This window comes from Thunnus thynnus, chromosome 19 (genome assembly GCF_963924715.1).
Source record: "Thunnus thynnus chromosome 19, fThuThy2.1, whole genome shotgun sequence".
In the NCBI taxonomy this organism is placed as follows: domain Eukaryota; kingdom Metazoa; phylum Chordata; class Actinopteri; order Scombriformes; family Scombridae; genus Thunnus; species Thunnus thynnus.
The window spans coordinates 17,953,976-17,980,903 of NC_089535.1; the positions used below are offsets into that span (position 1 = coordinate 17,953,976).

The window sequence follows — 26,928 nt, forward strand, 5'->3', positions numbered from 1 at the left end:
TTAAACGACATCCCAAACTATCTAAATATAATCACAGAATCTGACGTGGTGTAAGAGTTTCTGTCACTAGGCTATAATCTTGAGGACAATTATATGAATTAGACCTGTCATTCACAGTAGGCTAGTGTAAGATTTGGCTTTATTGTCACCGTAAGAAACTGAAATGCAGTATAAAAAAACGCTTTTAAATGTTCTTTGTAGATGTGCAGTAACAACTATAGGCCAAGAAATAGCTTTTTCCTTAACTGTTAATTGAAATCAGACACATTAAAACAAATGACGAGATGTGTAATTCCGGTGTACAATAATATACTAAATACAGTTGCTAGTATCAGAAGTGTCTTTTGAAACGTAATAAACACTCTACGAAGAGGACATGTGCTTTTAAACATTGTATTCATGTGTTTAGAAATACACACATTGCAGAAACCTTCATCAAGATGCAGGTTAGCATTTCTGTGGCTTTAACGTGGTGAAACATCCTTAAGACCAAAGTGCAAAAACACAGAACTGATATGCTCTGATATGTTTTAATGAGATGAAAGCCCTGTACATACTGTGCTTTAAATGTTTTAAATTAATATATATTTTTCAATTAAAGTTGTCAAGTCACATTAAAATGGCAAATATCAGTATACATCGACAGACTTGGTCACAACAAGGAACACCTGGTTCATTTGGAGGCAACACTATTAAGACTTGAGGTGGTTACACTGAGCTGTTACATATAATAATGATTTCTTGTGATAATTAAACGTTAAAATATTAAATATAAGTGTGGTCATTTTCTACATGATTCTCTGGTCCATATTCATAAAAAGTATTTACAAACTACATTCACTGAGCTACACATTACATTTGTAAAAACAGTAAAGGCACTTGAGTGCAAAAAGTGAATTTACAGTCATTTGTAGAACATGGCACGTTTCCCTTTAGGGGCAAATACCCACTGCATAAAAAGTAGCCCCAATGAGGCAGTTCCAGTATGCACACTTTTGCTGGAAAGTATGTTATTTAGTTTCGAGAACCTTCTTCATGAGTGCTTATTTAGGAGTGTCATTACCATCAAACAAACCCATTACTGTAATTGGAAAACTATAAAAATTGATACTCGACTGGCTGTGTTCACCAGAGATGACAACTGTTTCTATCTGTGCATTTCAACATCTCACATGATAGAGACCTTAATATTCTACTGTTAAACATCTTGATGTTTGATTCAGTGAAGTCTCCTGGCTTTCTAAAGGCACGTCATTGAATGAATTAATATTTGAAGGATTTCATGTTCAGGTCCTGAAAGTTTCAGGAACTAATTTCAGTGACAGAAGTGCAACAAGCACTTCAAAAGTAGAGTTTTCCCAACAACATCTTAATGTACTATTTCTTCCTGATATAAACTGTATGTGCTTCCCGCTCATTTTGAACATTCAGAATATATTAATGCACTGATGGCTCTCCTCTTGTTTCACAGAAGTGAACTAGAGTGGTTTCTCCTGGTGATCTTCTTGTGTCTTTCTGTTCAGACTTTCTACGCAACTCTCTGATTGACTGAGGGGAGTTTTTTGTGGAGGAAAGCCTCGACGTGCGGCCAGATCTTGTTGGTTTCAGTCCCGGAGAAGGTCTCTAGCACACCTTTACTCCTGAAAGAGCAAAGAAACACAGATGTCATTTTCTACAGTCACTATTGGGACTGTTATTTGAATATTACAACACAACAATTTGTTGGTTAATATACATAGAATCTACTGTTTTTATTATTCAAAGTGAACACCTTCTATCCTCAGTCTAATTTTCTACAGTTCTTCCTTGAAATGATAAACAACCTCTTAAACATTGTGGTAAAAATAAGTGGGACACTAGCTAAGCACATCCCTGTGCTTTAAGGGAAAACAGTAATGTTTTCCTACCTAATTAGTCCCAAAATAGAAGTAATGATGCATGTTATTTTCAAACTGGGTCCACAGCCCCACAAGGATAGTATTTGTACTTGTGGTTTTTTTGTGTGTTGTTGTTTTTTTGCCTTAGTTTTATTGATTCTGGTAAACATGGATAACATTTTTTTAAGTATCTGTGTATTCACAGAGAAAACTGCTTTCTGCACAGCTTATCCTCTTGGAATGTGGTCCTTAAGACATTTTTCAGTCATTAAAGCCACTGTGGGGAATGTGCAGGCCTGGGGTCAAGGTTCAGAAGCATTTGTAACCTTTTACCTATATTGTGGCATTTATGCGAAATACACTAGTACATATTACTCAGTAACGCAGTCAAACATCTGCCCATTTTGCCTCTTTGATTTCTCTGTGCTTGGATGCACAATAAGTTATTGTAATGAGCTGAGTCCCTGTGATGTAATACTTGGACAGATATGTAAGTAAGTGAGGTGTATAGTGTTATTTATCTGTGCTATTCTACCTGTAGTACTCTAAGACAGGCTCTGTCTGATTTTCATAGGCCTTCAGTCTCCTTGTGACTGTCTCTGGTGTGTCATCATCCCGCTGGACCAGAGGCTCCCCTGTCACATCGTCGAAACCCTGAAGAAAACAATCAAATGTTTAAGACATTGCCTACTTAAAAACACCTGCTTGACATGCTGTAATAGTACTTTCTGACATGAGGTATGTTCACTGCAAATTGCAACTGAACGATTTTGTTCAGTTTTCTGCTGAATAATGCGAAGAAATATCATATAATAAATGGTCAGCAGAAAAATGTGAGGGTTAAGGTTAGCCTGCTGAGACAGAGTTGCTTAATACATGCTTCAAACTTCATGTAATTCCCTATCATTGTACTAGACCGCAGACACAGCACAGAGACTGGAATGTAAACACTGCTCAAGAAACACAAAGTGGTGCCTTTGCTTTCAAATCAGTTGACCAAGAAGAGAAAAGGCTGACAATGGTAAAGTTGGTGTGTTGACTATTCAACAGATTTTCTTTCATTTTTCACCCTGTGTTAGACGTCATCTCTGTGGTGTATACATATAAGATCTTAACATAAGCCAGTAGAGCAGTCAGTCATTTCCCTAATGACTGAAGGGTTGTCTCACTTCACAGGGGAATATTTCAACCACTACCACTTGTAACTCTGTTCCAAAGGGTGAGGGGTGGAAATAAAGACATGTGATTGGCCCTTACGGTGACCTGTAGTCTCCAGCTCTGAGGATGTTATAGACCTGTTTCACAGCACACGTTTTGACTTGTCATAGCAGCAGAAGCACGGGTGTTACTAATAACATCAATGGTGGCTCCGATGCATTTAGGTGTCCCACTGAGAAAAGCCATTGAGCCAGCATGCAAAATACAAAGGTGCTGAAACCTGCACACATAATGTCATGTTATTAAATACACCTGTGCTTTTCCTGGTATGGCATGTTAAAATATCTGCAGTGAAAAAGGTCTACTGGACAGTGACCACAGTAAAAAAAACCCATCTGTGTGGTGTAAAACAAAGCATCATTTGAGCAAAACAGAATATCTAAACATTATCGTCGCTTCCCTTCACAGTGTCAGTCTACCTTTTTTGCAAATTTAGCAAGAGATGTTGTTATGAAACATGCATAGACAGTTCCAGGAATATGACAGCACCTTGAGTTTACTCAGAGAGCATACTCCGTCCCTACAGAGCACTTGTGGATTGAGGGGAAACATGATATATGCAGGATGAATGTGCTGATCTGCATGAAATGAATGATTCACTCTAAAGAGATTTCTGTGGGATGATTGCAACACCTTGATGAATTCATGCCTTAAACAAATCAAGTTATTCTGAGAGCAAGTAGAAGGTAGATGAACCCTGATAAAACAACCACTAAGTCTGTTCAATATTTATCTTTAGAGGGCGGGTGACAGCTGCTTAAAGCCGTGAGGAAATATTAGTATTCACTGATACGCACATATACACCCACAAGTTTTAAAGCCTTGACTTAACTGATTTTGTTCCAGTTTTTTCCAGTTTTTACAGTTTCTATCACACTGTCCTTGTTCAAAGAAGACTGTGATGGATAGACTGAAGCCAATGATTAACTATAAACGTGTTACTCCTCCAGACTGTGCAGGAGGTGTAGCAGGAACGTGCAGAAAATCACTGCCACAGAGAGAACACGCACATGTGACCACAAGACCACAAGTAAGTTAGCTGTGTTTCATCCATCAGTTAAACAGAAACAGGCGTTCAAAGCCGTTAGATGGCCGTTCTTTGTCAAGTTTGTCAATTTAACTGTGCACAACTGAACCAAAATAATCACTACAATATCATGATTCTGATAAAAAATAATTTCAATGACTATTCATTCCGATATAATATACAACATATCATTTATAACTTAGTTTATTTGCTAATAACTTACTAATTAGAGATAGCAGGAAATTAGATTAGTCTCTAAATTTGCTATTGTCGAAAATTACATAAGAAAAAAATATTGTTGATCTCTCTAAGGAATAACCTGGTCGATGTTAGATTCTGTTTTCTACAAATCTTATCCTTAAATGACCAGAGAGCTCTGCATGTAGTCATGGAAACAGAGGCAACATGCAAGAAGACACAATGCTTCAAAGAAATGATTTGCATGGCACACATCTTGACAAAACCAACAGTTTTAAGATGTTGAATAAACCTTCCAAATGCATATTTTAACTATAATGTCAATAATTGTGGAAATTTCAATCCATCCCTGCCTTCCTCTGTCTCCCATATCTCCCAGTCTTCCCATGTCCCTTCAAAAAAAAAACCAAAAGAAGTGTGAGTCCACTATTGTTAACGCAAAACTCAAACTGTCAGTCTTTGCTAAAACTGTCAGTCTGCCATCAGTTAAGCACCTTTGCTCTCATCCAGTGCTAATTGAGCCAGATGAGGGCAAAGGTCTCCACTTGGATTTGCACAGCAAACAAGTGATCTATTGTTTTATCTTCCCGTCTTTCCCGTTTTCTTACTCTGTCATTGCTTGCAGCTAATTTTTGTTCACTCTCTCCTCAGTTTTCTGGGTTTTTTTTCATTAGCATAATGTTTGTTTTGTGTCACTTGTGGCCTCTTTTTCTCAGTTTTATGTCTCTTAATCTGTTGTTAGGTCAATATATTTGGGTTTATCTCTGCTTGGTTGGTTCTTCTAAGAGGTGCAGGAGAAGCAAAGACAATACAGTAATAAAGATAACAGTAGGATTTACTTCTTAGGAGCAAAGCCAATGGGACTTTTTCACAGCAGACATTTTGACATGTTGTGAAACACAGGTGTTACTAATCACATAAATGATGTCTTTGTTCTATTCAAGTGTCCCAGTGAGCCATAGCAGTGCGTGACAGCAAGCCAGCATGCACAATACCAGGACCCTGAAACTGAAGCAGCTAAATGAGATTCAGCCATTGTTAACTTTATTATTTACACCTGTGCTTTTCCTTCCCTCAGGTCCTTAGGAATGTATTAACCCAATTTAAAGCTCATGGACATTTATATTTGTAAAGACATTGGTTGTCAGAAACTGAAACAAAGAAGGAGTAATAGGTAAAAGAAGATGTATTTACAGGGACTTTTGGTGGGTTGAAATCTATGTTGTAGACTCTGCCGCTGGGCAGGTGAGTCCAGCGAGAGGTGAGTCTCTGTTTAATGGTCTGGAAAGGTACATTGAGATTGATGACTGAATCCACAGTGTAGGCATCGTCCAGAGCCTCTGCCTGGGATACTGTGCGAGGGAAACCTGGTAGAGAGACAGACAGACACAGGAAAGTGAGACAAATGGGATAGGGGACAAAGAAAGATGTGATAAATAACTATACCAGGTTTTGAATCAGATGGGGTCTAATAAAACCTGAGATTCATTACCTCCCATGAGAAAAGAGCCCTAGAAAGAGCCAAGTACCCACTCTCTAGAAGGAGGGAGGCAACTAGAGATGAATATCTACTACTGATCAAGCAGTTCCTGTGAGCTCCTTAAATCTAAACTTAAAGGAGTTTCTATCGTCTTAAGTTTATATGAAGATAAGAGATAAGAAGGGTGTGTATGTTCCAAACTATCATGTGATTTTCCCGGGTAAATATGAGTCATTATTCTCAAACTGTGGATACACTCAAAAGATCAATGAATGACCTCACAAGTGTTGTGAGACCTCTAACAAACAATACTGATTAGTAGGCTTTTACTAGAAATCATTTCTTACCATCGAGCAGCCAGCTGCTCTGCTTCAGCGCTCTCAGGTCACTCAGGATGAGACGAGACATGACGTCATCGGGTACCAACTGACCCTGATCAATACAGGACTTCATCAATAGACCGAGCTCTAAAGCACACACAGAAAAACAGAGACAGAGAGAAAGGATGCTGTTCATACTCATTACAAAATTTAGTCTTCTTTTTCCTGGCAGGTTGGCTGCACCTACTTGCCAATAGTATCTAATGACATATATTTTCTCAAGAAAAATGTTAACTTTTTCATGTTTTTGTTAATGGGTCATCATTATAGATACACTGTGCAGCCCAGCATTGTTTAAACACCACAGAACTGTACTTTAAATGTGTAAAAAGATACAGAAATGTGTTTTAAAATGATGCACAGAACATCTACATCTCCACTGGATGCATAAGAGCAGTTTTTGGTATGTTGGTTTTGAATACTTAACTCAATATAATCATCTTAAAAAGTAGCTACAATCAAGCTGCACAAGCAAACACAGAACTACTTTATACTGTAAAACAGTGTGGAACATTTTTCAGCTGGAAAGCTACTGCATGAAACATTTAACAGGAGTATCCAGGTTTAGGGAGGTTAAGGCACGAGAGTTTCTTTTTCCTATTGCTTCCACTTTAATTGGTCGGGGTCCAGCGAAAGAAAGGAATTTCCTGACAAGCTCTGCAAAAATGACCTGACTGTGCTCTGATGTCATCATGAAGCAGAGCAAAGGATACAACCAACTGAGTGACCACACACAGGAAATAACTACAGTTTTACCAGGAAATAAACTATGTATAACTTATTCTGTGTTGCTAACATACACAAACTACAGGATGGGCTGCTGTTTTCCTTAAGTTTTGAAAATGTGATAAATATACAAATTGCACAGCAGTGAGCTAAGACACCACCAGTTCAGCAAGGCAAGGATTGGCAAAGAGACAACTAAGGAGGATCTTACTGCTGATAAGTGCATTAGTGCTTTTAGAACATTGTAATAGAGTTTATATGCAATGCACACACCAAAAAAGGCAGCAGTAGAACTGTTTTGACTGCCAGCTGCTCACGTGAAGCCAACAAAGCAATGAATTAGTTAAACTGAGGAACTGGAGAATGGCCGCACACATATAATATGGAAGTATAACATCACATGCATGCGTGCTTGTGTAAAAGTTCAAGATGGACTGTGCAGAAGCAGTCGTTGCAAAACACTCCAGATCCTCTTTCAACCACACATTACTGCTGTGACCTAAAAGTTCCTGTAGTCCCTCCTCTCAAAGAACAAACGTGCATAACCTTCAATCTATTATCTTTACACCTCTCTTTATCTTCCTCCAAGGTGATATTGAGGAGCAGTAGGCCTCCTTCCAAAGTCCAGACAGTGTTGGGTCAAGTATTTACAGTATAAACATAAAGCAACTGCCTACATAACCCTGAAAACCAGTTTGGCCTTGGCTAAAAGAGAGCACATGTTATTTTCTATTCAATCCCAGTTCAACCTCTTCTTCACAGCAAGATGAGAAATCAAACTGTTAGAGGAGTGGTGGTCTTATCATGGTAGTGCAGAAAGTGTTTTTTTTATTTTTCCAACCATTAACTCTCTACAGTTGTCTCTTTTATGTGTAATAATCTGCTTATATTTTTAGCATAATCATGCATTTTGTTGATTGTTTTTAACAGTGAATCTCCTCCAGATAACAATCTGTAGAGTATTCCTTTCTATTTGTTTAACAGGTAACACACACCTGAAATAATCCTGTGTTGCAGCCTCCTGACTTCTAAACACGCTGAGATTGCTGACAAAGATTTGTATCGAAGTAGATCTTATATTTCCTAAGTTTTTGTGTGAGATAGAGCACCGCATTCTTACCAGTTTTAGCGTTGATGTTGGCTCTCAAAATATCCCCACTGGAGAGGTGATTCAGCCCAAAACTTTTGGTTATGCGCGCAGACACCGTCCCCTTCCCCGACCCGGGAGGTCCCATGATGACAGCACGGAAAATCTTTTGCAGAACCATTTCTACAGGAATGTGGGTTCAATTTGAGTTTTTAGGATCAGAACAGTCGTATCCTTCCCATGTAAACCACCCCCCTCCTGGATGCTCAGTCAAGCGTGGATCACAGCACTTTCCCGAGAAAGTGCGCAACGTAACCAAGAGTGGGCGCGTCTTTTGCAGACAGTCTGGTCTCCCACTGGACGTTGACTTTTATTTCCCCTCAGCCCAACAGAAGGAGGAGGAGGAGGAGGAGGAGGAGGAGGAGGAAGAAAGCGAGAACTGTGCAGTCCCCAGTGCAGCGTCAGTGGGGGCAGATAAGGATGCGCTCCCTCGACGACGCACGACGAGCGAAATGAGCCCCTTTCTCCAGCTTGTTGTGGAACTTAGTCGCTCATGTCACTGTTTACGGTTTACTGGAGATGTGTTTATTGTATAATGCCGTTATGTAATTGGTCTACGGGCGGAAAAAGCTTGTCGGCAAGGTTGCAGTGATTAATCCCTTCCGAGCCTCGATCCCTTCAGCGGACAGACCTGCAGATTGGCAGGAAGGCTGGGATGAGCAACCAATCTGCTCTCTCATACTCAGCTTCTGAAACATTTTGGACAGTTTTAAATGAGTTGAATAACGTTTTCAGACATTTTGATCCAAATAAAACCATAATAGTTCAGGGAACATCAATAACTTTTGGTATAGATTTTTTTTTTTTTAACAGCCTATTAAAAGACATGTCAGTCCTTTTGAGAGCGACAATGAGTTCCAATTAACTTCAATTTAATTTATCTAGAGTCCATATTAAAGATAGATAAAAGAGAAATGTTGGTATTATCCGTTTGTTTACATCTTGTGCCTTTAAGACGCAATGATATTATGAGACCACTCCTATATTGTTTTAATCAATGATGATCTGGCGCCATCTAGTGGCAAACTGCGGCAATGCCTCCTGTTAAAAAAACGCATTTTTGACCCTCCTGTCGTGCCGTAACCTCGCCTCCCACCAACGTGTTCCTGGACAAACACACGTGGATTTCCACTGACGCCAGCCAGGCAGAAACAACAATAACATGGCAAGTCAGGGGCTCACCTATGAAGGCTGCAATTTCTTCCGACAGCGGCTGGTTTTATCCACACTCAGCGGGAAGCGTGTGAAAATTACAAACATCAGGTCCAAAGACGACAACCCGGGGCTCCGCGGTGAGTTTTTGCTTCTTCACTCTTCTTCATGTGGCGTCGCAGTTAGCTCGGAAGCTAACGGGAGCTAGCTGTTACGCAGTTGGGAGTGTGTTTAATCACTGGGCGCCAGAGGTGGAGAAATGATGAGACAGTAGTGTAAGTGGTAGATAAATTTAATCTTACCTAACACTGCAAAAGTTGCGTCGTTTTTATTCGTTTGTGGCAAGTATTCAACCAGTGACAACCTTATATTAGTTGAGTTTCTTATTTGATACTTATGACCATGTATTGGACTCCAGATGTTTTAATACTGTGTGTAAATTATATAAAGAAGACTCTAGTTTGTTCTAACCTACTTGTTAGCATAAAAAAGTTTATTTTTTTTCATTTTTCTTCTCCTTTAAGACAACATGACTTTCATCCATAAATTAATGTGGCGGGTTTAACTGAATTTTTGTCTTGTTTTTTTCCAGATTTTGAAGCCAGTTTCATCAGACTGCTCGATAAAGTGACAAATGGGTCCAGAATAGAGATAAACCAAACAGGTGAGTATTAAAATTAGGATATATGACTGTTGGCTTTGTCACAGACTGTGTGGTTTATCTAACTACTGTTTACTGCCAGAGGGTGCCAAAGAGTTGACATTTCAGCATTGCTCAACACCTTGAATATGAAAGATGGGATTTATTTTAGGTTATCCGCAGAATTTGTCAGTTTTGCCTGTGTGGCGTTTAGTTGAACTGTGGTGATGTCATAATATAATAATAACCTTCTGATTATACAGAGAGAAACTTCAGTTCACTGCATTAACTAGAAGAAAACATTATTTTTCTGTCTTGACTATTTTGCCAAATTCTAATGGCTTCCTTGTACATACCCTTTTTCCATTTTTATATAGCGGTTCTGCTTCTAAAAGACCGTAAACATCAGGATTGTGTAGAGACTGTTGCTAATAGTACCGTCATCTATGTTACAGACTCTCTCACTGTCTTTATGTTTCTGTCCTTGCAAGGCACGGTGTTGTTTTACCAGCCCGGCTTGTTGTATGGCGGCTCTGTAGAGCATGACTGTAACCTGCAGCGCTCGGTTGGATACTATCTGGAGGCCCTGCTCATGCTGGCTCCGTTCATGAAGACCACTCTGAAGGCCACTCTGAGGGGAGTCACCAACGACCCCAATGACCCGACGGTGAGGACGTGATCTGATCTGATCGTCTTCTATCTTGCTACTTGATGTTTTTATATGTTTGTACATCTGAATTAGTTTTGACTCATCTATCTGACTGTGTGGATATAAAGAGATTTCTTTGTGTTGTCAAGTGCATGTTAGCTCAGTGTTGCAGGAGAAACATGGTGTTAGTATAAACTGTAGTTTGAACATTTGAAGTACGAGGCAGTCAATTTTAGACCATAACATAATAGATCAGGGTCATAATCAGGTTCATATATTGACTTGAGTGTTCTGGTCCACATTTTAAATTTGTAAATGCGGTCTCTTTTCCTTGTTGTGACTCCATTTTTGTCTCCAGATCCTTTGCTTCTGCATTTTTAACGTGTTGTTACAGCATTAAAATTGCCAGTAAGACAGTCTCAGCTGCTGCATCCTCTTTTTCTTTTTTTTTCTTTTTTTATTTTGCTGTGAGCTGCATTGTTCCAAAGTGTGTAATGTCAGCAAACCACAGACGAGGAAGCAAGTAAGAAGTATGACCTGAAGACACTGGAGAGAGGTGTTGTCATGGAAACAGTGAAGAGCGTCTCTGCTTCTAGCTGTGATAGGAACTATTTGTTAGGAGTCCATTGTGCAGTGTTGTTGTGGTGTTTTTTTTGCAAGGTAGTCACCATTTTCAACACTTTGCAGAAGCATGTTTGAGTATTTAAACTTATCCGCCTGCCGCAGGTCGACCTGCTGAAGTCCACAGCGCTCCCTCTGATGAAGAAGTTCGGCATCGATGGAGCGAGCTTTGAACTCAAGGTGAGGGCACCGTGGTCGTCTGTTGACAAGCACGGTATAATGTGATCCAGTCAAATATAGTGCTGCTACTCACAACTTACAACCGAGTCACCCTCTCTTTTCTCCCGTCTCATTCTCTCCCTGCCGCTGCTCCCTCAGGTGGTGAAGAGAGGAATGGCACCCGGTGGGGGAGGGGAGGTAGTTTTCACATGTCCCGTCTGCAGGACCATCAGGCCAGTGCAGCTGACTGACCCGGGAAAGATTAAGAGGATCAGAGGAATGGCGTATCCTTCTCAAGCTCACATGGTCTTATTTTCACCTGTAAAAAAAATTAAAGTGATACAAACAGTTATTTGAAAGCCGTCTTACAATTCAGTCCTGTTGTTTTCTATTTTATCTAAAAGCGCTACAACTGACAATTATTTTCATTATCAATTCATCTACTTATTATTTAATAATTTTTATTATAAAATGTGAGAAAATAGTGAAACGTCACAATTATTGTCACTGGTAATCTCCTAAAGTCCAATGTGACTGCTTCAAATGTCTTGTTTTATTTGACCAACAGTCCAAAAGCTTAGGATAATAAATTTTGCAATGATATAAGCAGAAGCAAATCCTCACATTGGAAAAGTTCGAATGAGAGAATTTAGAGCATTTTTGCACAAAAAACTGATCGATTATCGAAATAGTTCCTGTTGATTGCCAAATCAAGTATGTGTATAATCATTTCACCTTCGGTATCTATTTCCTCATGAATGCCAGAACTGTAAAACTAAACTTGTCTATTGTCTGCCTGAACTTGGTAGCACATAATGTTGTCAATATGTTGATACAGTTACTCATCAAGCACAGAGGGCTGTCTCGGTTTTCAACATGTTTTTATTACATGCCAGCGACTTGTTTCTCAAGGTTTTGCTCCTTTCAGCTGAAGTTGAACTAATTTTTGTCATGGATGAATATCGGTGGTGTGTGTGTGCTCGCACCCACACAGTCAGACCACAAGTTGTTTTATTCCTGCGACCTCACGCTGTTGTATGAAAGGTCCTTGACGGTCTAAACCCAGATATTCAGTGCGAGTTTCCCCACAGATGGCCAACAGGATCGTGGAGTCAGCCAGGAGCATCCTCAACCAGTTCATTCCAGACATCTACATCTACACCGACCACATGAAAGGCGCCAACTCTGGCAAGTGAGTATCTCAACATTCATGTAATTGCAGTGTCATCACTTGTTGGTCTTTTTCCAGCTCTGTTACTGCCTCCTTTTGGGAGGAGCATTGAACAGTATTTATTACTGTTATTCTTGTTGATCTTCACTACAGTTTAAATGTAAAAATGCTACTTACCAGTTCCAGTTATCTCAGTTACTTTGCGTGTGTTTCTGCCTGTTTCTCAACCCTTACTCAGAGAAAGACGCTAAATAATTCATGTTGGTTTGCTGCAGGTCTCCGGGTTTTGGTCTTACACTGGTGGCAGAGACGCTGAATGGCTGCTTCCTCAGTGCTGAGATGTCATCGACGCCGCAGGGCCAGGGAGACCCTATTTTGCCAGAAGACCTCGGCAAGAACTGTGCCAAGCTGCTTTTGGAGGAGGTGCATCGGGTAAGTGCTGCAAAAACCCTCACATGTACTCCACATATGTGGTTTTTGTGCTCTTCAAAGAAATGATCCATGATCCCAGTTGTCTTAGCCTCAGATCAGATTTAATTTGGTCTTTGACATACATGTTTTATTGTAAAAATTTAAGCACTACACTGCATTTATTGTCATTAACCGTTGGGAAATACAGAATAAACAATGATTCTACGGGTTCAGCTTGGCTGCTGCGAAGAAGAGTGTTTTCTTTGCTGTTGCACAGACACTAAGTCACACTCAGGAATCTGGCCAAGGTTTTCAGATTTTTCACAAACAAATCCTCTGCCCATAAACATCAAAATTGGCTGTTTTAACAGAACAAGGAAAGGCTTGCTATTGATTTACAACATGAAGGGTGCGTTTTTTTTGTTTTAAAGCCAACTGCGAAAAATGTTCTTTTTTTTTTGTTTGGGGATTTAGAGAAGCGATGAAATCAGACCAGTGTGGATTTGCAAACAAAAGGCCGCAAGAAATGATTGTGCATAGTGTGCGTCTGTGTTTCAGTCATTGAAATACTGCAACTGAAGGCTTTCATCCATGAACTGATCTACCGAGCAACTGCCATTCAAAATACCAAGCCTGTCCTGTTTTTTTATTTGCATAATTAAATGAGCCATATTAGTTACCTGTCCATACTGCTCTCCAACAAGCCTGATAACGGTTTACGGAGTACAGCCAACACTATTTTACTATTGAATTTTTTTGTTAGAATATATTTTTAGTAAGCATCTGTGCTGGGTAGTAACTTGCAGTAACTTAACTTAATCAGAAATCTACTTTTTGTTGGTTGGTTGCTTTGCTGGAAAATCTTAGAAGTTGATACCAGTACTTCATTTCCCTGCAGCAGCTGGAGTAAAGGTTTTCAGTTTGTCCCCGGGTAATTGAAAATTGTTGGGGAATACCTGACATACATAGTCAGGACACATTAGCATCCCAGCATGAAACAATGACATTCGCTGTCCTTGTTTACCCACATTCCCTGGTAATGACCATCAACCTCAGTCTGGAATTCAACTGAGAAACTGATTGTCGGCAGAACCATAATGTAGAGAGCAAATAAAGGGCATTTCCATCCAGGCATTTCAGTCAGACACATTCTCAGCTCTGTTAACATGGATGCTGCGGGCTGCTAATGAAGCATGTAAGAATGTCTGTTGGACAAGTCTGGACTTGTAAGAAGTTTCTTGTCCTGCTGGCTAGGTCAGGACCTGGGTGATATGAGTAAATAAAAGTATTATTTTAAAGCCTTTCGATAATAGGTGCTGTATACTGTATTGATCTTTAGATGTAGATATCTCTCTGAAAATATGTCTGAAAGAACAAAGTACAAACTACTTTAAGAGGAAATAACACAACACCGACCTACTGAGCATCAAACTGAAGAACCAGTGTTAACGGCAGCAGTCTTAACCGGTTACTTCAGAGTTACCTGGACAACATTTTGGCAATTGGCTACATCTCCATTATTATGAAAAGATGATGTGATTAAAACCAAAAAAGAACTCCAATAAAACTTTTATCATTAAAATCGAACACGAACATTTCATGTTGAGTTTTAATAACTTAAATTATTTCACAATTTTTTTTTTGGTACATTTATAAATTTTACACAGTTGATTCAAATATTTCATCACATCGTATTTATTTGATACGGAACACTGTAAGGCGCCCTAGGAATCTACTTTCAAGTCACAGATACTTTAGGGCTTTGCAGAGGTCAAATGTCAGCAACTTCCCAGTGTTTCAGTTTATGAAGTGATGTGTCAGCTGAGTGTTGTTTGTTCAAACATGCTCGATAAATCGTGAATTCTCGAGGGCAGATTCACAGTTATGTTTGAGCCCACAGGAAAAAAAAACCAACAACTGGGTCACATTTTATGTCGTCATTTCTCAACCCGTGTCCTCAACTGTGACTTACAGTAGTAGCTGTAAGACAAACCAACTCAGCTGTTCCTAAAACATACCGTACCAGTCAAAAGTTTAGACACACCGGACGAACTTTTGACTGGTACCGTATATAGTAACAAATCATCTCAGATAGACTCACAGTCACACAGGGAAACAGAGTGCATTTTATCAGAATATGTACAATTAGATCCAGTGATTGTGAGGCTCTGCCCCTCAGCCCTCTCTCATAGGAGCCATGTGAGTCCAGTTAGCTGGTCAGGGTAGTGCTCATTAACTCTGAAAGAGCAATATTGTTGGACGCATCCTCTTAACTCCAAGCAACAGAGTGGGGAGATAATGTTTCTGCTTAGCAGCCTCAGAGGATGGTGGATTAAAAATATTTTTGTACGTTTTTTTTTTTTTTTTTTTTTTTTATAAAGAAAAAGGCACAGCTGCTGGTAGAGCAGGTCGATCCACTGTGTTCAGAAATTTAACAGCATTTGAATAACTGCTGATTTTAATACGTAACTGTACCAGGAGGACAGAGTGATTGCTGCAGACGAGAAAAAGGAAAAGAGGAAGGATAACAAGAGTAAAGTGGATGTGTGACTCTCCTGCTGGAATAGTTAATTTTTGAAAACCAAAAAAGGGGGAAAAAATGGACGCCCTGTATGTGCGCGTCTGTTTGTTTTATGGTTAATCAGTACAGTGCTCTTGTAGTAAACCAAATACACACGATGGACATTTTGTTTTGGGAGCAACATCAACAATGGACAGAAGCTGATGTAAGTGGCGCACTCAACAAATTTTGTTGAGTTTTTCACTTTAAATTATGTTAGATTTAATGAAATTCACATATATTCACTAACTTAGCTGTGTGTATGTTGTGTGGAGATTCAGAGTTTAGTCATCTGCAGAAAGTTGTTATTCCAGAGTTATGTAAAAAAAAAAAAAAAAAAAAAAGAAAAAAAATAGACTAGTATTGACGAGTCTGAAGACATTCAGAATTTGAGTCAAAGGTTACTCTGAGAAATTAGTCTCTACCATGAAATATTTATTTATTCTTTATGTAAGTATTGTTGATCAGTGCTCTCATGAAATTCACAACTTCTCGGTTTGTTCATTTTTACTAAGAAAAGCTTCAAATAAGGTTAAAATCTGCCACAGGAAAGGAGCCATTGGCTTTAACACCTCACATTGTTCACTGTAAAGCTAACCAATGCAAAACATGGATTTCTCCGTAATTTTCTATGTTGTAAATTTTAAAGGTTCAGATTTGTAAGGATTTTAAACTCATGACTTAAGGTCAAACAAGTAAATGCAGGAAGGTGCACCTTGATTTTGTATTTTATTGGATTATATCAGTCTGTAATCGTGTTATAGTAATGTAATTGTGTCCGCACCTGCTTGAACTTTTTTTTGGATTGGACTGTTTGTGAAAGGGGGTTACCATTCGCTCGAAGGATTCAAGGGACTTTTCCAGAGGGCCTCGTGGCTGCTTGGTAGCTGCTGGCCTCTTGGGAAATCCTAACTATCTTAAGTTTTCTCTCAAAGACAGGGCCTCAGATGAACTGTCAGAAGAGGCGTTAACAATTTTTTTTCGGTCCTGAAATTAAGCTGTGAAGAGAGACGCCAAAGAAAAAGGGAAATTGCATAAAAAGTTTCTTAAAAATTGAAGTAGTTTCAGAAAAAGGTAAGATACTTTAACACTTTAATAGTCAACCTCATGCTTTTCAAGTTGTGGGTAGTGTCAGAGAAAAGTTGTAGAAGTTTGATAAAACTGGACTTTAAAATGTATTTTAGTAGCAGATTTCAAGTTTCTTGCTCTTAATGAACACTGAGCTTTTACCAGAGGCAAATCCAGTGTTTTCTTTAGTCAAATATCATGGAGTTAAATGTTAGAAACATGAATAGTTTACAGTATACATGTTAAACTTATTTGTAATATGTATTAACTATTAAGATGGACTTGCTTTGTGAATCATATGGTAAAACTTAAGGAAATGAAAATCCATCATACGTCTACTCTCAAGGCTTGTTAACGTATTAAAATAGTGGAAATAAGTTGCGATTGTGTATTTCTCCATATGGTTGTATATTCTTGAAGTATTTGGTGAGTTTATAGCTTACCAAGTTTGATAAAACTCATCCTCTTATAGAAAGAATGCAGTTAACAAAATCCTCTCCTCATCAACAATAAAAACAATGTCACCACAGTTTGGCTATGGTTTCAGTGATATGATTATGTAATTGAATCATATTCCTGCTGACAAGCTGTCACGATGCCATAATACTGCATGACTGGGCCACATGCATACTGCATTAAAATGGATTCACAGCACAAGAAACTGATCCCATGTAGCTGCAGTTAAGCCGTGTCACATTTGGACATCAGGTCGGTAAATGTCTTCAAATGGTTAAACATCTGAATAAAAAATTAAATTGACAAATAAAAGAGTGGACAGCAAATATAAAGTTTATAAAAATGCTCTGGGGTGTGTCCAGTCTTGCATGTGCCTCTTCATCACGGTTGGGTAACAACACATAGCCGTTGTCAAGTAATCACGATGGCATGTGATCACTTATACACAGACTGGATCCTCTGTCCTCTAAATATGTAATATGTAGGGGGAAAGGGACCATTAGGTAGAGGGCTAGAAGGTCTGAAGAGCCAGGAGAGCCTGAAAATTAAGCTTTAGATGGAGAAACATGTAGAGCTATAACAAGTGACAGTATACATGAAAAAAGACAAAGTGCCACAGTTGGAACACGTAGCCAAAGCAGCTACATGTCCGCTGTGTCCACTGTCATTAAGTAGAACTAATAAAATAAAAAACTAACAGTATACTTAAGATTCAAACGTCCACCTGAAATTTTGAAAAAGCCAACCGAACAAAAAGATACCACAAAAACGTGTCAATTGTTAGTATGTATGTTGACTTGAACAGCCTGATCCAGTTTTACTCCACCGTTATAGCATTACACTCCTGTAATATTGTCGGATTCACAGTAGACAGTTAAAAAAAAATAACATCCCTTGAGGCACTTTATCAGATTTTGCGCAGCTTCCTCTGGAGCCACAAAAGGCTTTATACAACTCTTTTTCACTTACGCATTAGTGCCCAAGACCTGTAAACAGACTTTGATGTGTAAAATCAGCGGCATTTCCTTTTATTATTGGATCAGTCTGAATCTTTATGCCTTCACGCCGGCTACAGCTGTGACCGGAGGCATTATGTTTTCAGGTTATCCAACCATCCGTCTCATTCTCGTGAACGCGATATCTCAGGAACGCCTTGAGGGAATTTCTTTGGACTCAAGGATGAACTGATTAGAACTTGGTGGTCAAAGGTCAAAGGTCACTGTGACCTCACAAAACATATTTTTGGCTCAAGAATTCAAAATCTAAATTATAACAAAGTTTAACACAAATGTCTAATAGGATAAAATGGTTAAGTGATGACATTTTATATCCAATACTTTTCTGGCCGTTATTCAACACTTAAACTCAGAAACAGAAGGAGGATTGTGACCATATTTTACATTTGGTCAGATACTGAAGTGGTGACACTAATCTTGGGTGCCCACCTTGAAACTGTGGTGATTGTTTAGATCTTCTGTGCTGCTGGGTTGAAGATGTGTGTGTGTGTGTGTGTGTGTGTGTGTGTGTGTGTGTGTGTGTGTGTGTGTGTGTGTGTGTGTGTGAAGCATCTACGTTTAGCTTCTTTGCAGCAACATCTATATCTGAAGCATTGTCTCCTGTCATGGCTACAACTTTTTGTTCTATCAGAATCAGTTTTACTGGCCAAACGTGAACACATACAAGGAAAATACACTTTATACTTCATTATAAATATTACTTGACTACAACTTGACTGGTTGGTGGTGGCATACATCCGCGAGGCAGTATTTTTGCCCCCCCACCGCTTTGAGCATATGTCAGTCTAAAATTTGGGTCAGGACCAAAACAGAATCATGTTTTTCAAAGACTCTCTACTTGGTCACTATGTATGTATAATTAATACATACTTTGCTCTAGGTTTTAGTTTTGTTGCTTTGTTGTACAACCACCTCTCTTGAAGCTTTGCTTTTGTGACGAGGACAATGATATTTTGAAATTTACCAATTTCTAATGGGAAAACGGGGAAAAAATTCATATTTTCATTCACATTAAGTCAGAAAAACAACATATGAATCAAAATTAACATATTTATACTAAAGTCATACAGAAGTGCCCACAAAAGATTTAGAAGTGAGTAGTTTTTCAAGATTTACAATTATACTGTAAATCAATTTCACAAATCAGCCCCCAAATACAGTGTCACATCATTGTTTCCAGTGATTCATACATTGTTTTTTCTGACATTATGTGAATGAAAATGTCCCCATTTGTCTGTTTTCCCATAGGAAACAGGTAAATTTCAAAATATCACTGTCCTGGTCACAATTCAAAGTTTGAAGGGAATAATAGTCTTTTTCTGTACTTTTTAGGTATAAGCAATTAGGAAATAACACCCAGGAACAAAAAAACAAGTAATAATTTGTACCACAGTGCTATCAGTGTTGAGATAAACAATCTCCGGTCATGGGGTGACCGCGTTCTTTTTAAACATCTCCACCTCCATGACGTATTTCTGTGTTGTTTTTGTTACTGAAACGTATTGCCCCTCATCTTTCTCTGTTTTAGGGTGGCTTCGTGGATTCAACCAATCAGAGCCTGGCGCTTCTCTTGATGACCCTTGGCCAACAGGACGTGTCAAAGGTTTTACTTGGACCCCTCTCCCCATACACGTAAGTCACTGTCATTCAATAATGAACTCACATAGAGCTCCCTGCCCCACTGAACTTAACAACAGGCTCTTCATAAGTTAGTCATAAGTTAATATACAGATACAGTTTCTCCAAACGTAGAATGCACTGGACCTTACGTTTAGTTATTCTTCCACTAGTCCCCTCTTGGCAAGGGACAATATTCCAAAGTTCTCATCCCACTGTAGGGCACAGATGCTGGACAAATAAACAACAGAGGCAAACTGTCATCCGTTTACTATACATAAGCCTCATTGTTCAGGTACTGATTTTCAAAAAAAAACAGGATTGTTTAAAAAGAGCAGATCAGATTAAACAAATTTTCATCTAAAACTTGTGTCCCTACACAGCCAAAGGTTGTTTCTTGCATCAAGAGACTGCTGACTGCGGCAGTTCACAGTAAACAAGCTGCTCTTACCTGAAGCACAGCTGAGAAAATGCTCTAGTTGAAAAAAGTAAAGAGGAAAATGGGGTTAAAATGCAAATGAGTTGCTGATTGTGCACAATCACTGTATTACAATAAAAAAAATTAAAAAGAAATGTTTAAAAACAGACAGAAAATAATGAGTCCTAGTTTAAATCAGTCAACTCTGGATCTGTTTTGTTTTTTTTGTACTCAAAATGCTTACATGCGTTATCGTGGGACTCGGCCAGCTGTGTGTTCACATGGCCGTTTACACACCCAGTGTCAGTTCATGTGTGATGAATGTAGATATTTACACTTCAAGTGATGCTTTTGTAATAGTTTCTTTACTTGCAAACAAACTATAAGAAAATGGTAAAGAGAGGAGAAAAAGATGACTTCAGACATGGTCGTCATCACAAAGGAGGAGTGAACTATGAACTGTCCATTTTCAGTTATCATGGTACCGGTGCTGTGTCCCTCTCAAGTACAGTACTATGATAACTGAAGATTGGCAGTGCCATCACAATACACTCTTCCTCCTACTCAGGTAATGTTGATGACCAATGACATGTTTTACCTCAGTGTGTATTTATTTTTGTCTGTCAATCTATGAAATTCAAGTTAAACTCCTACATATTTTGTTTGTTTCTGTAGATTGTTTGCATTACACATTTTTCACATCCAAGCACAAAGAATGGAACGTAATGTGCTTGAGAGATTAGAGATAGGACTGATGACCTTTGACCTATAGTGATGTCACTTGAAGCATGCAGTAGACCCAGGACACTGTGTTCTGGGACTCCTAGTGTGTATTATTTATTGACAGTTGGAATATTTTGTGTCCAGCTACATCTCTACATCTCCTTAATTATTGTGACTTGAAAGGAGTAACACCAGGATATATAGCAAGAAATAATGCACTAACTCAAACTTAATCTTGTTTCTCTTAACTTTCTTCTCTCATTGTCTCTGTAGGATCGAGTTCCTCAGACACATTAGAGATTTCTTCCAGATCATGTTCAAGATTGAGGTTCAGAAGCCTTTAGAAGACGAACGGAAAGGTGGAGACAAAGTCTTGATGACCTGTGTAGGAGTTGGTTACAGCAACATCAACAAAACCCTTAAATAAAATAAGTATTTTTATATAAATAGCATGGTGATGTCTTGATTTCTAAATGTGAAAATAATGATTTATTTGTGTACGTCGCCAACTTTTAGGTTATTTGTGTTACAGTATACAAGAAGTTGAAAGTAAGAAATGAGCAGTTATTGAGTAACGGCTATCAGTCACACAAATAATCATACAAACAGTATTTATGTATTCAAAAAGACATTAAACAGTATCCTCATATGCACAAATAACTGCTTCTTGGAGTGTTAATCATCCAGTCTGCAAAGCACTTTAGTTTTAAGCTTTCCAAACATCAACGTCTGGTTGAACATTGCTGGAATTCCACATTAAAATAGCTTTTCAAGATGGTTAGTTCCAGTCATCGTTAGGGCAAATGTATCAGTATGATGATACTGGAGAGGTCAGCGACTGGTCATCATCATTAGATGTGGTTCTTCCCATCTGCACTTCACACCACATGCTCCTCCTAACAGGAGTTCGAAGGAGTTAGTTGTCTTGGCCGCACAGATGTTTGAGGGTGTCACCATAACTACCCGACACTTCAGACTGCAGAGACATGGGGAGAGAAAAGGGAGGTGGCTGGAATTTATTGTTTTCAAGAAAATTTCATAAAACAAAACTGATAATGTCTGAGGCCATATTCATAAAGCTTCCTAGTACAAAGAGTTGAACTTTAAGAAAATTCCTGGTAAAGATAAAAGTTGTTCATAAAGCATCTCAAGAGAGCTCCTAAGATGAAAAACTGTTAGAAGCAGGGAGGAGGTTTAAGAGTTTCTTTGGCAGAGAAGAAAATGGCAGAAAGACAAAGAGGAAGGAGAAATATTCTCCAAACACTGAATGACAGTGAGTTAATGAAACGCTAGAGATTAGATCATGAAGGAATAATGTGTGTGGGTTGATCTCATTAGAGATGCACTCACATCTCCCACCCAACACAGTAACGGTAAAACGCCAGAAATGAAAGTGATCACAACACTAAGATACACTAAGATAACACTGGCACCTGGAAAAATCTGGAATTTGCTGGCAGCAGGGAAAAAATTATGAAGATAAAAGATCTGTATAAACTGGCCAGCAATCACAGAAATTGATAAAAGCTGAGTCATTTTTCCCCTGTTAATATCAAATAGATTAACACTAAAACTACCAGCATGGTAAATAAATGTAAGAAAATATAACTATCAGCATGTGAACAGGCTACTGCACAAGTAGGCCTGTGTTTCAGGCAACATTTCATAGGCTACTTTTAAAGTATGGCTTACAATCTATTCAACAGAGATGTTCATTACATAAAATAGTATTTATAACTACAACATGTCTTAATAGAGCTGTAATTACATGATTAGGTCTGTCAATTTCACTGTCCATTCTATGCCCATTATCACTGAGTGCATTTTTCTTTTCTTTTTTTGATCAACCAATCACACATTTTAACAAACTCTGTCATACCTCCTCACTAAGGTAAAAGTTTCTGTCCCTTTCTTGCTCAAAGATGCTCTGAGAATTCTCCTAAATTCCTCCTAAGCCCGGACTCCTTGCAACTCCTAGAAATGTTTAGTTAGGAGTTAGGAGCTCTCTCAGAGTATTCTCACAATGTTTGTGAATACAGCCCCTGATGTTAGCGACCTAAAGTTTCAAAACAGGACACCAAGATATTAAGTATCAATATGTACAGTGAAATAATCACATTACGTTTCATCTCTGTGAGTGTGTGTACTGACCTCTAACTGGGAGTAGAGGGACTCTCCAAACAGCTTTTTGTACTCGGTTCTGATGTCCAGCAAATCGATCTCCGAGCGACTGACTAGGATCCTGGTCAGTGTGGACTCTGTGGTCCCCAAACCCTGAACAAAGCAGCCCAATGCATTTTGGGAAATAAACAAAGGCACAAATACGGTCTGAATGTATAAAAGAAGCAGCAGCAGCAACGTGTACTTCTTTAGCAGCTACTCATAACACGTGTTCATCTCACATTTAGCATCCTGTAGTGTGCAATAATGGTCTGTGTTTGCAGTCTCACATGTTTTTGGTTAACTGCCTTTTTAGAGCCTATTGACACATTGCAACCAATGTTGCACCATTTAGTCAACACAGCAGCAAAAAAGCAGTGGCTTAACATTCCTTTCCACACCACTGCTGACAATACAACTGTCTACTGTGGCTAAAAAGGGAATGGGGTGCAACAAAACAATATGTGGATTGTGTTTTGGGGGCCACTGGTAAAGGTAAAGGGCTTTGTGGTTTAAAACGCCCTCATGGTACACATGGACATTTAGTACAGCTCACCTTCATGCTCTTGAAAAGCCTCTCTGCGAGGTACACTGGGACGTTCTTCACACACTTCACTAGAGAGGGAAAAGAAGTTTTATTTTAAATGTGTCTCAAATGTGCAGTGTCATTAATTTATCGAATGAAAAGGCAACACAATAAAAATGTTCACTGTTCAATGTTAGGCAGACAATATTTTTCTTACCAACAGCTACCAAAAGCTTCTCCAAGTCGCCAGACATCTCACTCTCAATGCTCTCCTGCAGAGTCTTCTTGCTAATATTCTTGTACTCTACCAGAGCTGCCAAGAGAGATTTGAGCACCATGTTTTTCTCATTCTTATTATGACTTTGTCCCTTTTGTCTCCATTAGCAACTACAGATAAAATATGTAAGAGGTCTACCCACTCTGCCGAAGCTGGGGAATACTCCTGTGGCAGAGAATGTCGATAAACATGTCCTCATCAGTTCCCCACTTCTTCTCTCCTGCTTCATACAGGGCCTGGGTGGAATGAGCCAGAAATTAACTGTTCTTGGGAAGTTCACATAAAGTGCATCATGTAATTTAAGGGGGAGTTTTTCCTGGATGTTCAGGGCCAAATTTATTTAATGCAATACAAAAGGAGGCTTTGGATGTGTGTGGGAGTCTTGAGCAAGTTCAGACTTGAATCAGCGAGTGAGGTGAGTGGTGCCTTTAAATACCATGAATGTGTAAGATTGAGATAAAATGTCTAAATAACTGAAGAAGCTCATTTACAAATCTGTCTGACATGATAACTGAATGGCACAACAATGTTTCAATGTCACTTCCCTTTTTTTTTTTTTACATCCCTTTACATATATTTCTAAATTTACTTGAGAAACAGGCAGAAAAACAATGATCCAGATGTAGTAAACGTACCTTAGCATCTGCCTTAGCTTTGGCAGCATCTACATTGGTGGTCTCATCTCTCTTCCCCTGTGAGGATAAATGGAAGAACATAGTTTGAGATATGTAGGGAAAAAAATCAATATATTTGTCACTTGCTCAGAAACGCCTTTAAGAAATGAGCGTTTTTTGAATGGCACTTTTAATATCCTTGTCATAATTCATCTGATATAAACATTGTAATTTGATAATAGAGATAACAAGCTTTCCAAACATCTTGTAGAAGTATGAAACCTTTTTTTTCTCTGCAGCTTTTCATTATGTGGATTCTTTGGATATGAAGATGATTGATTTTTTTTTCATCACATTTTGTTTAGATTTTGTCGTGAAAGCTTTGCGGTCGTATATCACCGTTTTAATTTAATGTACATTACCTCAGCCAAGGTGAGCAGTGCTTTCCCATAATCTCCAGATACCTCCGACTTCAGGTCATGAATCATCAGTCTTCCAGTTTCTTAAATGAAACAGCACAATACGCAGAGTTTCAAAACAGACACATTGCATCATGAACATTTGACAACTGTTACGCAACCATTTCAAGTTCCAGTTTCAGTGTAATTACAAATACTAACCTGCCAGGTATGCTTCAGACATTGCTTTGATCTGCTTGTTGGATCTAGAGGCAAAGATCTCAGTCAGAGTGCATTCCGTGGTTCCTGCACCCTGAAAGTAATGTACACAAAATGTGATGCCCACATGTGAGCGGTAATGTAATAACAGAGAAACAAAGTGCATTTCAGTCTGATTATTGGGCTATCATACATACTCAAAGCATCAAATGTCAAGTGCTTTTCTTAGACCACTGTGTGTGTGTAGTAAAATGTCATGACTGCAAACAAATTGAGACAAATTAAGCCTAAATCTGTTTCATGCTCAGAACATGTGTCTTTGTTCCCTTTCAAATTTAGTATTTTTTTAATGTTTTTGACACTTTACATAATAAAAAAACCCACACTGAAACAAATAAGAATCCCCAATACAGATTCCTTGAAGAAGGGTCACATCTTGGAATTAATATTACACAAACTTTAGTCAAAAACAAAATCAACAATCCAAAAAAAAAAAAAAAAGACAATCTCACTTTGATGGCTTTCATGACTTCATGACAGTCGAAGACGGCAGGAGGCGTCACCAAGGCCACTAACAAGTCCTCGAAGTCTCCATGCGTATCGCCCTCGAGGTCGGCTACTAATGTCTGATGCAGGAAGGACAATAACACACAAATCTTACTGGAATCTCATTTGGATGTTTGTTGCCACAGTCATAATTAATATCTGAACATTTTCTTACCCTTCCTGTGGCCTTCTCATAGGCCTTTGCAATAAGCTGACGCTGAGCGTTACTTCTTGTGGTCAACACCTCAATGAGTGTCTTTTCTGTCGTACCTACAGAAGAGAACAACACAAAACTGACTTACACTGCACTTCATGCAACCTCATACACACAAATCTGGCTCCACTTGCCTTATACCAAGGTTAACTGGCAAAAGTACTTTACATATTTCTCAGATACAGTTAACTTTCTGGAAAATATAAAGATAATGGTAACTCATTAGCTTACCAAGGCCCTCTATTGCCTTCCTTAGTGCAGACACATCATCTTCCGCTTTGAAGTTTGCACGGTCCTTCACAGTTCCTCTTGTATTGGACTAATTAACACAGACACATGCACATTCATCACAGTGACACAGCAGCAACCACTAACATGTAAATGTGAAAAAAACAACACATCCCATCAATATTTCATATTCTATTCTATTTGTCTTATTCAATTCAAGCAATAGCAACCTATATAACAATATCATCATCATTATCATGAACTGATCATGCTCACTTCAAGGTGAGGATATGACTTACTGTCACAGTCAGTGAGGAGGGGGAGTCTAACAGCAGGTCCAAGTCGTTCTACAATACAAGTAAACAAATATGTTTAAATTATCACCAACTGCATATGTTTGTTTCATAATTTAAGCCTATAAACTAATTTAAAAATCACATTATCAACTACTCACCCAAACAGACATTGTTATGGTTGTAGAGAAAAGTCTTTAAATGGGGAGAAAAAGAAAAAGAAAAACATCAGTATTTTAATATTAGTGTTTTATAGACATAGTGAGATGCTGTAATTTATTTTCTTAATCTTATTGCTTTCTGCACTTTTTCATCCACTCAACGCAACATAAACACGTCTAACTCTTCATCCAAATGTCTGCGTGTTGATTTAACACTCGAGTAAACTAACGAGTGCACATGTGTACTCAACATTTTGATGTCGACAGAGGCAAATATACAATTTTCGCGACCAGAAAAGTATGAAAAACCAAACCATATAGACGTAGACAGAGGACAAAGCCGCGTACATGCATAACGACTATCATCGAAAGTCAGAAAAGGGTATTTTGTTTGTCTTACCAAGGTGAGAGGACAGGATTGATGTCAAAGGAGGAATTTCACAGTGTACCAAATCCGGCACCACACCTTTCTGAGAAGTCGAGAAGGTAACGCCCATTATTTACTGGGGGAAGTTGAATCATGGAGACGTTTTTCAGAAACTCCTCCTCATTTGTACACAGTGAAAGTAGCCAATGAC

General features: G+C 38.7%; 3 protein-coding genes across 3 annotated transcripts; 1 reads left to right on the plus strand and 2 right to left on the minus strand.

Annotated features, from left to right (window-relative positions):
- Window positions 1-379: 379 nt before the first annotated feature.
- On the minus strand, window positions 380-8,832 carry ak3 (adenylate kinase 3). The gene is made up of 5 exons (XM_067573881.1): window positions 8,027-8,832; window positions 6,148-6,267; window positions 5,515-5,687; window positions 2,413-2,531; window positions 380-1,640 (listed from the first exon to the last, which is right to left on the minus strand). Exons 1-5 carry the CDS (start codon window positions 8,172-8,174, stop codon window positions 1,529-1,531), a joined length of 672 nt encoding a protein of 223 aa, XP_067429982.1. The 5' UTR covers window positions 8,175-8,832; the 3' UTR covers window positions 380-1,528.
- Window positions 8,833-9,138: 306 nt separating this feature from the next.
- rcl1 (RNA terminal phosphate cyclase-like 1) lies at window positions 9,139-21,161 on the plus strand. The gene is made up of 9 exons (XM_067573876.1): window positions 9,139-9,345; window positions 9,798-9,869; window positions 10,337-10,512; window positions 11,221-11,295; window positions 11,434-11,558; window positions 12,341-12,466; window positions 12,721-12,877; window positions 19,485-19,588; window positions 20,988-21,161. The coding sequence occupies exons 1-9, from the start codon at window positions 9,216-9,218 to the stop codon at window positions 21,139-21,141; spliced, it is 1,119 nt and encodes a 372-aa protein (XP_067429977.1). The 5' UTR covers window positions 9,139-9,215; the 3' UTR covers window positions 21,142-21,161.
- Window positions 21,162-21,308: 147 nt separating this feature from the next.
- Window positions 21,309-26,906, minus strand: anxa3b (annexin A3b). Its single transcript, XM_067573880.1, has 14 exons — window positions 26,751-26,906; window positions 26,351-26,384; window positions 26,196-26,243; window positions 25,900-25,987; window positions 25,630-25,724; window positions 25,421-25,534; window positions 24,912-25,002; window positions 24,714-24,793; window positions 24,313-24,369; window positions 23,820-23,913; window positions 23,618-23,713; window positions 23,431-23,489; window positions 22,866-22,988; window positions 21,309-21,690 (listed from the first exon to the last, which is right to left on the minus strand). Exons 2-14 carry the CDS (start codon window positions 26,360-26,362, stop codon window positions 21,631-21,633), a joined length of 1,017 nt encoding a protein of 338 aa, XP_067429981.1. The 5' UTR covers window positions 26,363-26,384; window positions 26,751-26,906; the 3' UTR covers window positions 21,309-21,630.
- Window positions 26,907-26,928: the final 22 nt, after the last annotated feature.